Genomic DNA, 16,316 nt, shown 5'->3' on the forward strand with positions numbered 1-16,316 from the left:
AAAAGTTAAATTCTCTCATGTACTGTACAGTTTTGGCAGCTTAGAGAGAGAGAGAGAGAGAGAGCAATCACAGTAACGTTTGTAAATCTTTGGTGTTTTTCTGACTCTGGGCCAGATGTGGAAGGAACAAGTTGCAGACAGTGGAATGTGTATGTCTGCTCTGTACGGGAAAAAGGTGAAGCAGTTTAAATACAATTCATCGTCTGCTTATTTGAGTCTTGATCTCAGAGAAGGATAATGGATACTGAAACACAGTGGCACACATACAGACATATACATACAGTATATCTATACACTTATCACACTTATTGTTATGGTTGGAGAGTGCTATTCAGTGGCAAAAGTTCACAGATTCCTGTTTTGATGTGAGTTTCTTTTCATCCTCGGAGATGGACACTGTGAATAACTTATAACAGGTTTCTCTGTGGTTCCTTGTTCCCTCGTGTTGACTCCAGCTGCCTTATTTGGTGTTTACACAAACCACGTGCTGCTAAATGGGTTTAGGACCGAGATAACGAAAGAAGATTGACTGGTGATCTGTGGATGGCAGGAAGAAACCAAGAAGAGGAGGAGAAACAAAAAAGCCACTCTCAGAATCAACATCTTGTGCAAGAGAGAACACTAAGGAGCAAGCGATGTATGGGGGGAGAGGGAGGAGTGGACTTCTGAAGGGGTGGTAGATGCATGCAGCCAATAACAGGCTAGAGAAACTGAGACTTCAGAGACTCCAGACTTTAGAAAGTCACTCCTCACATAGCAAGAAAGGTACTAAAAAGCCAAAGAGCATGAGAAGAAAGGAATAGGAAACTGTCAAGGATAAAGAATTGAAAGAAATGAATTGGACCCAATGCCGTGATGCTTTGTGAAGTGACCTTATGGTGAGGGACGACAGAGATTCGGGACGAGGCCTGAGTAAATTGTGTTCTCCGAGACACAGAAGCCAGGGAGGGGTTCTGGAATAAACAAGGCACGTGTTATCCCAGACAAGAGCACCCTCATCTACTCCACAATCAATTATTTATGTGCAGGAGAGTCACAGTGGGACAGACAAATAGGAGTGGGCCTGCAGCTCCAAGCTGTATCGTAGTGCGCCAGAGGAAGGAAAGAGGGATACTGGAAGACAAGAGGGAGGTAGAAACAGACACGGAGCACTGCTGCAAAAATGAAACCTCTCCAGAAGAGCCAGGGGCGCACTGATCATATCTTAGGTGCCATGGCGGAAATGCTGAGCTCTCTGGCCATGCCAAGCCAACAGTGGGTGAGTGAATGAGGCCTTCATAGTGTTTTTTTTTTTTTTTTAACTTCATCATTAACAGTAAGTGACAATCACTGTGAAACGATGGACGTCAGGTGCTTGTTAATAGAAATATATATATATTTACAATGACTAGATTTAACTTTTTACTTAGATCTGGTTGTAAATAAAGTGCATACATCCTTTTTACTTATTAAGCCAACACACAATATTGCTGATGCCATAGCAGAGGGAACAAGTGACGTCCTGTTGTTTTTGAAAATAAGGTTCACTTAGTGATTTTTTAATCTGGACGAATCAGATAAACCGTGAGCCATGTCTCTTTTCACTAACAGTCCTTCATGAAGATTATGAACGATATCCTTGCCTTTCCGCTCACCTACTTGGCATGACCTCTTTGCTCAGGAACTACATATTTGTAATTACAAACATATTCCAGAGACGAGATGAGATGTTGTGTGTGTGTGTGTGTGTGTGTGTGTGTGTGTGTGTGTGGTGATGTGTGGAGCAGCTTAAGAAGGAGACAGAATCAGAATCTGGAAACAAAACAAAAATGTGCAGCATGTCCTCTTCTTGTCCATTAGAAAAAGTAGGGAATTGAAAAAAAATTAGTAGATGGAGTTCTTAAACGTCCTTCAAGATAATCTTGTTTTATTCACTCCAAAATCCTTTAATTCTTGGAGAAACATATAGTGATTATTATCATCTTGTTTTAAGAGAAAGAAATAAAGACAGAATTATCAGGGATTTTCAGAGGGATAAAAATAGGAGAGTAAATAAAACTCATTTGTCATGCAGCTCACAGACAGAGTGAGCTTGGACAGGAGAAGTGGGCATGCTGATGAGAGATTGGGCTCTGGCTGGCTACCATGATGAATGGTGAGGTCGGTCGGTCTCTGCTCAGTGCTCATGAGGAATTTTGGAAGTCCTACAAGCCGAGGAAACAGAGTAGCACTGATTAAGACATCGCTCTATGACCAAAGAGACGATGCAGGCCCAACTCTTCACCGCAGCTGTCAGGTTTGCATCCCAGTGCAATTGGACCGTCTGAGCGCTTCTCTTTTTTATGTGTTAAAAACAGTAATAAATACGACCCCAATTCCAAAAAAGTTGGAACGCTGTGTAAACTGTAAATAAAAACAGAATGCAATAATCTGCAAATCATGGAAACCCTATATTTCATTGAAAATAGTACAAAGACAACATATCAAATGTTGAACTTGAGAAATTTCATTGTTTTTTGAAAAATAGATGCTCATTTTGAATTTGATGTCAGCAACACGTTCCAAAAAAGTTGGGAAAGGGGCGTGTTTACCATACCACTGTGTTGCATCACCTCTACTTTTAAGAACACTCTGTAAACGTTTGGGAACTGAGGAGACCAAGTGCTGTAGTTTTGAAAGAGAAATGTTGTCCCAATACAATTTCAGTTGCTCAACAGTTCAAGGTCTCCTCTGTCATATTTTTCGCTTCATAATGGGAGACAGTTCTGGACTGCAGGCAGGCCAGTTTAACACACGGACTCTTTTACTACAGAGCCATGCAGTTTTAATGTGTGCAGAAAGCGGTTTGGCACTGTCTTGCTGAAAGAAAGAAGGCCTTCCCTGAAAAAGAGTTTGTCTGGATGGCAGCATATTGCTCCAAAACGTGCATATATCATTCAGCATTAATGACGCCTTCCCAGATGGACAAGCTACCCATGTCATGTGCACTAATGGCCCCTCATACCATCACAGATGCTGGCTTTTGAACTGTGCACTGATAACAAGCCGGATGGTCCCTCTCCTCTTTAGCTTGGAGGACGTGGTGTCCATGATTTCTAAAAAGAATTTCTACTTTTGATTCGTCAGACCGGGGCGGCACGGTGGTGTAGTGGTTAGCGCTGTCGCCTCACAGCAAGAAGGGCCGGGTTCGAGCCCCGTGGCCGGCGAGGGCCTTTCTGTGCGGAGTTTGCATGTTCTCCCCGTGTCCGCGTGGGTTTCCTCCGGGTGCTCCGGTTTCCCCCACAGTCCAAAGACATGCAGGTTAGGTTAACTGGTGACTCTAAATTGACCGTAGGTGTGAATGTGAGTGTGAATGGTTGTCTGTGTCTATGTGTCAGCCCTGTGATGACCTGGCGACTTGTCCAGGGTGTACCCTGCCTTTCGCCCGTAGTCAGCTGGGATAGGCTCCAGCTTGCCTGCGACCCTGTAGAAGGATAAAGCGGCTAGAGATAATGAGATGAGATGAGATTCGTCAGACCTCGGGACAATTTTCCACTTCGCCTCAGTCCATCGTAAAAGAGCTCGGGCTCAGAGAAGGTGGAGGTGTTTCTGGATATTGTTTATATCTGGTTTTAACTTGCTTTTGTAGATGCAGTAATGAAGTGTTTTCACAGACGAGGGTTTTCTGAAGTGTTCCTGAGCCCATATAGTGATTTCCACTACAGACACGTGTCTGCTTTTAAGGCAAGGCAAGGCAAGGCAAGTTTATTTATATAGCGCATTTCATACACAGTGGCAGTTCAATGTGCTTTACAGAGGTAAAGTAGCCTGGCAAGCCAGACTAAATGTGAATATTTAGTCTGGCCTCGATCCGTAGACATTTCCGAAGGGGGTGGGAGGAACAAACCGCTGTCTTTCAAACTGTCTCTGTGCGTATAGGCCAACGCTCTGACCAATCAGCGCAACAGTGACTGTGACGTAGTCAGAGCGCGCAGTGGGGGAGACCTTGAAATAAATAATTTTTTCAAAATGCGTATTAATTAATAAACAGGTTCTAGATATTAAGAAGTTTGGAGATAATGACCACAAGTTTGGAGTCTGTACCACATAACATACACTTTTATTTTTTTCAAGTGTTTTTCAAGGGTTTGCTTAAACTGTTTGAGAGTTTTTATTTAGTGGCGTTTGGTGAAATAATTTCCCTTAAATTTAAAATAACGGGAAAATAAGAAACAATCAAAAAGTAATGTTTCAAAGCTGTTTATTAATTCTTCATACTGCACAAACTAGCCCCATCCTTTTGGCTACGAACGGAGCCAGCTGGTAGATCAGACTTTTCCCATAGCCGGTCGGCAAAACAGGGAAAACGTCCTTCTTGAAAAGGAATGAGCGGAGAGCCTCTTCCTGCTCATGTTTCAATGAAAACTCCAAGTCTAATTCTTCTAAAACTGATTCCAAAGCGGAGTCAAACGCGCGCTGTTCACTAGCCGTAGCCATCTTTCCTGTTGTGCTTTCTCCAGCGTCGTGCAGCTTTGTCGTCACTCCTGCAAAAGCCTGCCCAAAGAATCCAAACAAAAACCTTGTGTTGTGATTGGCGGGCACGATTTGATGCCCAGGGTGTTTTTGTTTATATGGTGCGAGGCTAGACCCACTCGTAGGCAAAAAATATTTTTGGCCGCTAGGCGGTTGGGTCTAGTTTACTAGGCTAGAGGTAAAGGCAAAACAGTAAACAATAGAAAATAAAATTACATAAAATAAAGGGGGAAGAAGAGAGAAAAATAAAATAATATAAGAATTAAACAATAGTAAAAATAAAATAATAAAATGAAGTAAAAGTTCAGTAAAAAACAGCAGAATCTCATCTCATTATCTCTAGCCGCTTTATCCTAATACAGGGTCGCAGGCAAGCTGGAGCCTATCCCAGCTGACTACGGGCGAAAGGCAGGGTACACCCTGGACAAGTCGCCAGGTCATCACAGGGCTGACACATAGACACAGACAACCATTCACACTCACATTCACACCTACGGTCAATTTAGAGTCACCAGTTAACCTAACCTGCATGTCTTTGGACTGTGGGGGAAACCGGAGCACCCAGAGGAAACCCACGCGGACACGGGGAGAACATGCAAACTCCACACAGAAAGGCCCTCGCCGGCCACGGAGCTTGAACCCAGGACCTTCTTGCTGTGAGGCGACAGCGCTAACCACTACACCACCGTGCCACCAAACAGCAGAATAAAATGGAATAAAAGTTAAGTAAAGTTTAAAACATGCAAAGACTATAAAAGTTAAGTAAAGTTTAAAACATGTAAAGATGATATTTATCAGTTAGCAGAAAGCATCTGAGAACAGCTTGGTATTTAGTCTAGATCTGAAGCTGCCAACAGCAGGAGCATTTTTGATGTCCTCTGGGAGTTGGTTCCATAGCTGTACTGCATAGTAGCTAAAAGCTGCTTCACCACACTTTGTTTTAACAACAGGTTTTACCGGTAAATTTTGCTGCTGCGATCTGGTAGATCTGATTGGGTTAGGCCGCTGCAACATATCAGAGAGGTAATTGGGCCCTGTACCATTTAGAGATTTGTACACCAGCAGCAATGCTTTAAAGCCAATTCTGTAGCTTACTGGAAGCCAGTGAAGGGACCTTAGAATTGGAGTAATGTGCTCTGTTCTTTTTGTTCGTGTGAGAACCCTAGCCGCTGCATTTTGAACCAGCTGAAGTCGTTTGATGGTCTTTTTTGGCAGGCCTGTGAAAAGGCCATTGCAGTAGTCAACCCTACTAGAGATGAAGGCATGTATAAGTTTTTCCAGATCATTTTTTGACACAAGTCCTCTTAGTTTGGAAATGTTTTTTAGGTGATAAAATGACGATTTAGTGATTGCTTTCATGTGACTGTCAAAGTTTAGCTCGCTGCCAATGAAAACACCAAGATTTTTAACCATATCTTTTGTTTTCATCCCCTTTGTGTCAAGAATAGTGGTAATCCTGAGTCTTTCATCTTTTTTCCCAAATAGAATTGCTTCTGTTTTATCTGTGTTCAGGTGAAGAAAATTTTGTGACATCCAGTTGTTGATTTGGTCGATACACTGGTAGAGACATTCAAGGGGGGGCATAATCATTAGGTGATAGAGCAAAATAAATTTGGGTGTCATCTGCATAGCAGTGATACAAAATTGAGTTGTTCTTGATAATTTGTCCAAGTGGGAGCATATAAAGGTTGAATAGTAATGGTCCAAGGATCGACCCCTGGGGGACACCACAGGTCAAGGACATTGATGTTGAGGTACAATTTCCCATGGTGACAAAGAAGCTTCTATCTTTTAAGTATGATTTTAACCAATTGATAACTTTACCAGTCAACCCAACCCAGTGTTCAAGTCGATATAGCAGTATGTTGTGATCAGCAGTATCAAAAGCTGCACTGAGGTCCAGTAACACCAGGACCGATGTTTTGCCTGCATCAGTATTAAGACGTATGTCATTTATAACTTTAATCAGCGCTGTTTCAGTGCTGTGATTGGCACGAAATCCTGACCGAAAGTTATCAAAACAGCTGTTTGATATCAAGAAGGCAGTTAATTGATTGAAGACAATTTTTTCAAGGATTTTCCCGATGAATGGTAGATTTGATATTGGCCTGTAGTTGTTCAATACTGAAGCATCCAGATTATTCTTTTTAAGTAGGGGCTTTCCAATGGCTTTTTTCAGGGACAGAGGAAAAATGCCAGTCTCTAGGGACGTATTTATGATCTGAAACACATCTGTAATTATGAGGTGAAGAACAGACTTAAAAAAGTTGGTGGGCAGAATGTCCAATTCAGATGTTGAGGAATTGAGATTTTGTACAGTTTTTTCAAGAGTCTCGTAATCAATCAAACAAAATTCTGACATTGTGTTGAAGTTATCTGTCTGTGTCACTGGTGATTGCAGCTTTTCAGTTATTTGCAACTGAGATATATTATGAGCAATATTCTACCATATTTTATCAATTTTACCTTTAAAGAAGGATGCAAACTCATTGCATTTATTAACTGAGAGAAGTTCAGGTGCTAATTGTGGTGGGGGATTTGTTAGCTTCTCTACTGTTGAAAATAGCACACGGGCATTGTTCATATTCCTGTTGATGATGTTGGAGAAGAAAGACTGTCTTGCTTTGCCAATTTCATAATTATATTTACAAAGCATCTCTTTATGGATTTGATAATGGACGTGAAGTTTAGTTTTGCGCCATTTTCTTTCAGTCTTCCTACATTCTCTCTTTAGCAGTTTAACAGCTGGGTATTGCTTCCATGGTGCTTTCTGCTTGTCATTGACTTTTTTGATTTTGAATGGAACAATATCATCCATAATTTGGGTCATATTTAAATAAAAAATTTCCAGTAAGTCGTCTACAGAGTCTGACATTTTAGTTGAGATCCGTGAGAGAGCTTGCTCAAAGAGAACACGTGTTGTCGTTTATGACTCTCCTACCCATAGTCATTGAGCTGTTCTGAATGTGAAGGGACATAGAAACATCAGAGGAAACACAGAAATGATCAGATAAGGCCAGGTCAACAACAGTAGTAGAAACAGTAAGGCCCTTTGCGATAACGAGGTCAAGGGTATGACCACGAGAGTGGGTCGGCCCCTGTACATGTTGTACTAGGTTGAAGTTGTCAATAAGTGCAAGTAGTTTTCTGGCATAAGTGTTTTCAGGATTATGAACATGCAAGTTAAAATCCCCAGATATAATAATGCAATGTCGTCTGAGGGCCTGAAGATCACAGGCATCCAATGTCAGTTTTCAGCCTTGTCTCTTGCATACAGAGATTTCTTCAGATTCTCTGAATTTTTTAACGATATTACTGTATGTACCATAGATGATGTGATCCAGAAATTCTTTGCAGTTTTACACTGAGGAACGTTATTCTTAAATTGTTGCACTGTTTGCCCATGCAGTCTTTCACAGAGTGGTGAACCCCTCCCTATCTTTAGTTCTGAGAGACTCCACCTCTCTGGGATGCTCTTTTTATACCCAATCATGTTTCTGACCTGTTGCCAAGTAACCGAATTAGTTTTTTTTAAGCATTACACAACTTTTTCAGTCTTTTGTTGCCTCTGTCCCAACTTTTTTGAAATGTGTTGCTGACATCAAATTCAAAATGAGCAGATATTTTTCAAAAACAAAAATTTCTCAGTTTCAACATTTGATATGTTGTCTTTGTGCTATTTGCAATGAAATATAGATTTGCAAATCTTCACATTGTTTTTATTTATGTTTTACACAGTGTCCCAACTCTTTTGGAAGTGGGGTTGTAATTAAAAAAAATAGTAATTAAAGCAAGAAACAACAAAACTATCTCTTTGTAATGATCAATAGATCAATACCTCCACTGAAATAGATTTTAAATGATAAATGTTGCAGTGACAGCTGGTCATGATATTAGATTTTGATTGGACAATGTGTGCTTAGTCTATCGACTTTTAATTTCCTCTCCAAAAGCATTTTGGAGAAAAAGAATAATGATAGAGTAAAAAATAAATCCACCTTGTTCACGCTAGTTACACTGACGACTGTATTACATATACGCTTTTTCAACTGTTGTCTTAATAAAAATATCCGCTGAAATGGAGCTCAAATCTAGGGAGTGTGTCACTCTGTGTAATCACCTGGTCTTTCTGTTAGGCTACATGAATCTATTGAGGTTTTTCACCCACGTGATCAAGTCATGTGATGCATCGTTAGGCTGCCATTTTGGATGTCACGGCTCGAATCAGTTTGAATGCGAGGAAGGCGACAAACGAAAAACATAAAAGAAAAAGGAGCGAGATGCAGAAAACACCTTCACTATCCAGCGACGTAGGGCATTTACAGGGCGAGCAGAGGGAGAGGTATTTGCAAAAATTGAGGTTAGCAGGCTTAGACAACGACGTTTACCTGCTTCCACCAGGATTGTTCACTGACGTACGGAAGTACACGAAGCCCTCGTCTTTACCTGACTTCGGCCCACATGATCTGTATACCTATGTCGTTAAAAACCCATCGCCATACACAGGTATTGATCTGAAAGCGTATAAGAGTTTGGATGCCTAGAAATATTTTGTGTCAGGCTGGGTAACATGCCTACATCAGCGGGTCGTCCCTGGAGCCGGTGGTCGCCATCTTATTACAGCTAAGGTTTGTTCACACTTTCATTTACTTTCGGTCCTCAGGATAAACAAAATGTTATTAAATGTCTTTGAAATAACTTCTTAGTCTGTTGAGACATGGCCCGTTATAAATTTGCTGTTACCAGGCAATGACCAAGAACTGTATTATTAGGGTCGGTGTCTGTGTTGTAGCAGTGTACTAGCAGCTAGCTGTTAGCACTAGCTAATGTCAACAACATAGTAGCTAGTATGTTACTGTAGCATTGTTTACGTTCAGTCATTTGGATGACTGTTAAAACCTTTCAGTCTCAAGTTTTTCCTTTACTGTGTTTACTAGTTTACTGTAATTATGATCCGGCAGCTATTTACACCGGATCCAGTGTAAATAGCTGCCGGAGCGCGCTCCGGCTTGCTCCCCCTCAAATTAAGCAGCGCACTCCGGGAGCAAGCCGGAGCGTGCTGCTTAATTTGAGGGGGAGCAAGCCGGAGCGCGCTCCGGAACCTCGGCCGGAGCACTCCGGGAGCAAGCCGGAGCGTGCTGCTTAATTTGAGGGGGAGCAAGCTGGAGCGCGCTCCGGCAGCTATTTACACTGGATCCGGTGTAAATAGCTGCCGGATCATAATTACAGTAAACTAGTAAATACAGTAAAGGAAAAACTTGAGACTGAAAGGTTTTAACAGTCATCCAAATGACTGAACGTAAACATTGCTACAGTAACATACTAGCTACTATGCTGTTGACATTAGCTAGCTTGACCTTCAAAATGGTGGCCACCGGGGCATCACGTGACCCTGTGACGTCAGATGAAATACCTCAACAGAGTGCTTCGAGGTCAGCACGAACCCAGCGGCGGCCATATTGGAAGTCAAAGGTCGCTGTGTCAGTGCATTGTTGTTGTTCAGCGAAGCAAAAAGGGGTGACAATGCCGAATACGTGTGTCATTGTTGGCTGTAGTAGCCGGGGGAAAAGGGTGGCAAAAGCTTCCACAGACTCCCTAAAGTCGTGACTAACCAGGGAATTGCAGCACAGGAGAAAAGCGAGCAGAGGAGACGACAGTGGCTGGCTGCCATTAACCGATCAAACTTAGGACAACTTGACTGTATCCGGATTTGTTCTGATCACTTTGTGACAGGTAGGTTAAATTGTCTTGAATTTCATAGTTACTAAAATAAATGTGATACAAACTATTATCTTTTCTATGTACTTTCCGCAATGATTAATGGATATATTTGTCACATTAGGTAGCTTACAGTGGTGCTTGAAAGTTTGTGAACCCTTTAGAATTTTCTATAGTTCTGCAAAAATATTACCTAAAACATCATCAGATTTTCATGCAAGTCCTAAAAGTAGATAAAGAGAACCCAGTTAAACAAATGAGACAAAAATATTATACTTGGTCATTTATTTACTGAGGAAAATGATCCAATATTACATATCTGTGAGTGGCAAAAGTATGTGAACCTCTAGGATTAGCAGTTAATTTGAAGGTGAAATTAGAGTCAGGTGTTTTCAATCAATGGGATGACAATCAGGTGTGAGTGGGCACCCTGTTTTATTTAAAGAACAGGGATCTATCAAAGTCTGATCTTCACAACACGTTTGTGGAAGTGTATCATGGCACAAACAAAGGAGATTTCTGAGGATTGCAGAAAAAGTGTTGTTGATGCTCATCAGGCTGGAAAAGGTTACAAAATCATCTCTAAAGAATTTGGACTCCACCAATCCACAGTCAGACAGATTGTGTACAAATGGAGGAAATTCCAGACCATTGTTACCCTTCCCAGGAGTGGTCGACCAACAAAGATCACTCCAAGAGCAAGGCGTGTAATACTCGGCAAGGTCACAAAGGATCCCAGGGTAACTTCTAAGCAACTGAAGGCCTCTCTCACATTGGCTAATGTTAATGTTCATGAGTCCACCATCAGGAGAACACTGAACAACAATGGTGTGCATAACAGGGTTGCAAGGAGAAATCCACTGCTCTCCAAAAAGAACATTGCTGCTCGTCTGCAGTAAAGATCACGTGGACAAGCCAGAAGGCTATTGGAAAAATGTTTTGTGGACAGATGAGACCAAAATAGAACTTTTTGATTTAAATGAGCAGAGTTATGTTTGGAGAAAGGAAAACACTGCATTCCAGCATAAGAACCTTATCCCCTCTGTGAAACATGGTGGTGGTAGTATCATGGTCTGGACCTGTTTTGCTGCATCTGGGCCAGGATGGCTTGCCATCATTGATGGAACAATGAACTCTGAATTATACCAGCGAATTCTAAAGAAAAATGTCAGGATATCTGTCCATGAACTGAATCTCAAGAGAAGGTGGGTCATGCAGCAAGATAATGACCCTCAGCACACAAGTCATTCTACCAAAGAATGGTTAAAGAAGAATAAAGTTAATGTTTTGGAATGGCCAAGTCAAAGTCCTGACTTTAATCCAATCGAAATGTTGTGGAAGGACCTGAAGCGAGCAGTTCATGTGAGGAAACCCACCAACATCCCGGAGTTGAAGCTGTTCTGTACGGAGGAATGGATTAAAATTCCTCCAAGCTGCTGTGCAGGACTGATCAACAGTTACCGGAAACGTTTAGTTGAAGTTATTGCTGCACAAGGGGGTCACACCAGATACTGAAAGCAAAGGTTCACAAACTTTTGCCACTCACAGATATGTAGTATTAGATCATTTTCCTCAATAAATAAATGACCGAGTATAATATTTTTTTGTTTCATTTGTTTAACTGGGTTCTCTTTATCTAACTTTAGGACTTGTGTGAAAATCTGATGATGTTTTAGTTCATATTTATGCAGAAATAGAGAAAATTCTAAAGGGTTCACAAACTTTCAAGCACCACTGTATGTCTACTGCAGTGCATTGTTGCATCAAATGGCATTTAAGATCTAGGCCTAGTAATGTTTATGCACACATGCTTTAGTTCACAAAATGGACTTGGGTGAAACACTCGATAGTTCACAAGATCGATGTATGTCACATACGGCAACAAGCTGGGGTCAGCTTTCCATTCCTTCTCACTAACCGTGTATGGATCTACATTCCCAATGAAACGTACCTTCTCAGCATAACGCTCCCGTGCCTGCTTATCCAAACTTTCACAGTAGTGCTCCATCACTTCAGATGTCTAAATTCTTAAAAAATCCAAGCTTCTAAGCCCTCTAACGCGGAAACGAATCGGTGAATGTGTACTCTATGAGCGCTCTGGAGCGAGTGACTTCCAAGATGGCCGCGCAGACCGCAGTGTTACTATTTTTAGCATCATCTCGGAGCACTCTATAGTCAAGGCTAGAAAGAAATCAGCCCAAGCCTCACTTCTTCATACCATTCTGTATGTATTTAAATAATATTGGCTGGCTTTTTTTTTCCATGGTATATCAGATATATTCCATTCAGCTAGCATGATATTGAACAAGTCGAAGACGAGTAGCTGAGTGGAATATACAGTTGTGCTCATAAGTTTACATACCCTGGCAGAATCTATGATTCTTTGACCATTTTTCAGAGAATATGAATGATAACACAAAAACATCTTTTCCACTCATGCTTAGTGGTTGGGTGAAACCATTTATTGTCAAACGACTGTGTTTTCTCTTTTTAAATCATAATGACAACAGATGTGATCAAAAGTTCACATACCCTGGTGATTTTGGCCTGATAACATGCACAGAAGTTGACACAAATGGGTTTGAATGGCTACTAAAGGTAACATTACTAAAGGTAAAGGCAAACCTGTGATCTGTTTGCTTGTAATCAGTGTGTGCGCATAAAAGCTGAGTGAGTTTCTGGGATCCAGACAGACTCTTGCATCTTTCATCCAGCCACTGACGTTTCTGGATTCTGAGTCATGGGGAAAGCAAAAGAATTGTCAACGGATCTACGGGAAAAGGTAGTTAAACGGTATAAAAACAGGAAAGGGATACAAAAAGATATCCATGGAATTGATAATGCCAGTCAGCAGTGTTCAAACTGTGATTAACAAATGGAAAATCAGGGGCTCTGTTAAAACCAAACCACGGTCAGGTAGACCAACAAAAATTTACACCAAACAGCACAGAGACAAGCCTCAAAACTTCTGGAACAAGGTAATTTGGAGTGATGAGACCAAAATTTAACTTTTTGGCCACAACCTAAACATTACATTTGGAGAGGTGTCAACAAGGCCTGTGATGAAAGGAACACCATTCCTACTGTAAAGCACGGAGGTGGATCGCTGATGTTTTGGGGATGTGTGAGCTACAAAGGCACAGGAAACTTGGTCAAAGTTGAAGGAAAGATGAATGCAGCATGTTATCAGCAAATACTGGAGGCAAATTTGTACTCATCAGTCAGGAAGCTGTGCATGGGACGTACTTGGACGTTCCAACATGACAACGATCCAAAACACAAGGCCAAGTCGATCTGTCATTGGCTACAGCAGAACAAACTGAAGGTTCTGGAGTGGCCATCTCAGTCTCCTGACCTCAATATCATTGAGCCACTCTGGGGAGATCTCAAGCGCGCAGTTCATGCAAGACAGCCCAGGAATTTACAGGAACTGGAGGCTTTTTGCCAAGAAGAATGGGCAGCTTTACCATCTGAGAAAATAAAAAGCCTCATCCACAACTACCACAAAAGACTTCAGGCTGTCATTGATGTCAGAGGGGGCAATACACGGTATTAAGAACTGGGGTATGTAAACTTTTGATCAGGGTCATTTGGATGTTTTTTGTTGTCATTATGATTTAAAAATAGAAAACACAGTTGTTTATCAATAAATGGCTTCACCCAACCACTAACCATGAGTGGGAAAAAAGTTTTTGTGTTATCATTCATATTCTCTGAAAAAAGGCCAAGAAAGCAAAAATTCTGCCAGGGTATGTAAACTTATGAGCACAACTGTATCTGATATATCATGAAAAAACCCCAGCCAATATTATTATTATTATTATTATTATTATTATTATAAATTCCTTTTGGGTGTTCAATGCATCTTTCTCTCAAAATTCTCTCAAAATCTTACGTATTTAATGACACAAATCTGGCAGCCATGTTTGTTTACAAATTTTTATAGTCGCTCGCTAGTATGGAAGTTTTACGTCTCTGACGCATGACGTCATGTTGTCTTGACAACCATGCAATATCAAACTATATTCAACGCTCATTCTCCATTGAGCAGAGTGATGTAATGCACGTACGATAAGCGATATGCTAACAATATTGCATGCTATCAAACCAAATGAATGAAACCTGATAGAAGGGAATAGAATGCATGTTTTTATTCCATCGAAAAAGGATCCTGTAAGTGTAATAATTCCTCTTATCGTTGGTGGTGATGCTGCACATGGTTCAAGAAATGTTCAAAATAATCCACTTTAGCATATGTGTTAAGAGTAAATCATCTGAGGTGGATTGCCAAAAACAAAACCATACAATAATGCCTTTTTATCTTTAAAAGATAAGATGGATTCATCCTGCTAGCACACTTATAGCAGCTTCCCCTACTTCATTGGTATCTCATAATCTGGCAACTCAATGTCAATATCCCTGTAAAGGTTTACAATATCCAGGACATGATGAATGCTTTGTTGTAATTATGCTGCATTATTTTAACTCACTCCGAAGTTGGAAGTCTAAACTCGGAATTATGTCATTTACACTACCGTTCAAAAGTTTGGAGTCACCCAGACAATTTTGTGTTTTCCATGAAAAGTCACACTTTTATTTACCACCATAAATTGTAAAATGAATAGAAAATATAGTCAAGACATTTTTCTGGCCATTTTGAGCATTTAATCGACCCCACAAATGTGATGCTCCAGAAACTCAATCTGCTCAAAGGAAGGTCAGTTTTATAGCTTCTCTAAAGAGCTCAACTGTTTTCAGCTGTGCTAACATGATTGTACAAGGGTTTTCTAATCATCCATTAGCCTTCTGAGGCAATGAGCAAACACATTGTACCATTAGAACACTGGAGTGAGAGTTGCTGGAAATGGGCCTCTATACACCTATGGAGATATTGCACCAAAAACCAGACATTTGCAGCTAGAATAGTCATTTACCACATTAGCAATGTATAGAGGGGATTTCTGATTAGTTTAAAGTGATCTTCATTGAAAAGAACAGTGCTTTTCTTTCAAAATAAGGACATTTCAAAGTGACCCCAAACTTTTGAACGGTAGTGTATACGGTAAGCTTGGTGTGCTCAAGCTATGAAGTGGAAAGATACAGTATGGATGACTTCATGAAAGTGTATGGGTTTTTTTTTTTAGGAAACAAACTAGGCAGCTAACATGAGTGATCAAGAATTTAGGATGTATTTACTTTCTTTAAATAGTGAACAGTTTTATGGTCAGTGTTATAGATTAACAGATTAATGTGTCTATTTTGTGTGATCTAAAGTAGGCATATCAGACACTCACTGGCCGTGCTGTGAAAATTGTCCATGCAGACGCTCATCTAAGTTTCCAAACCTGTCATTGCTTAACTCTTGAATATTTTCTATCGTGAATACTATCATTAAAAAGTTTATAATTTCTGCTTTCCAAAGAAATGTATCTGGTTAAGATCTGTTCAGTACTTTGGGAGTAACGGCAGGTTGAAGTCGGTACAACAGAGTAAAAACTCTGCTCGCGTGATGTCGGGGAAACTGCCGGTGCTTTTCTTTTTGAGTCACGGGAAAGTGGTCAGGCTGTCTCTCTCTCTCTCTCTCTCTCTCTCTCTCTCTTCTGATCAGTTTCTGACTGGATTACTTGTGAATATCAATCAGGTAACTTTTATAGGTATATTCTCTCGCTCTCACTGTTTCTGATGAAGTATTCAGGAAAATTTTCCATCAGCTAGTTTTAATGTTCAGATTCACAGGAGACTTTGAAGTGAGTTTTCATAGCTTTACCTACTTATTTTTTTCAAATCAAACTGATTCCTGTAAATAAATAACTATTTTAGAATATAACTGGAGTTGTTTTGATGAAAAATATTGAGATCTTTGTGGTCGGAATGAGATTTAAAAAAAAAAACGGAAGTCAGAAACGCGAGTTTCAATTTCATTTCAATTCAATTAATTGGAATTGTTTATTGGATGCGGCTCACAGAGTTTTTTTTGAGGTTCGCCTTTCTTATTCTTTTATATAAACACTAGTAGGCCCTACTTTTGAGAAATACAAAGGTCTACAGAGCACAAAGAGGGTACTAGAAATAATCTTTTATTACTTTTTTATTGAGTGTACCAATTT

The 16,316-nt window shown here is 40.5% G+C and overlaps 1 protein-coding gene across 3 annotated transcripts in view; it reads left to right on the forward strand.

The window, feature by feature from the left end:
* The first annotated feature begins 728 nt into the window (after positions 1–728).
* Positions 729–16,316, forward strand: part of arhgef25a (Rho guanine nucleotide exchange factor (GEF) 25a) — a 301,768-nt gene continuing 286,180 nt past the window's right edge. For all 3 annotated transcript variants that reach the window (XM_060938474.1, XM_060938475.1, XM_060938478.1), the window contains exon 1: positions 729–1,258. In XM_060938474.1, the coding sequence (XP_060794457.1) occupies positions 1,163–1,258 (96 nt within the window). In that variant the 5' untranslated portion in view covers positions 729–1,162. The remainder of the gene's footprint in view (positions 1,259–16,316) is intronic.

This window comes from Neoarius graeffei, chromosome 13 (genome assembly GCF_027579695.1).
Source record: "Neoarius graeffei isolate fNeoGra1 chromosome 13, fNeoGra1.pri, whole genome shotgun sequence".
NCBI classification, from domain to species: Eukaryota; Metazoa; Chordata; class Actinopteri; order Siluriformes; family Ariidae; genus Neoarius; species Neoarius graeffei.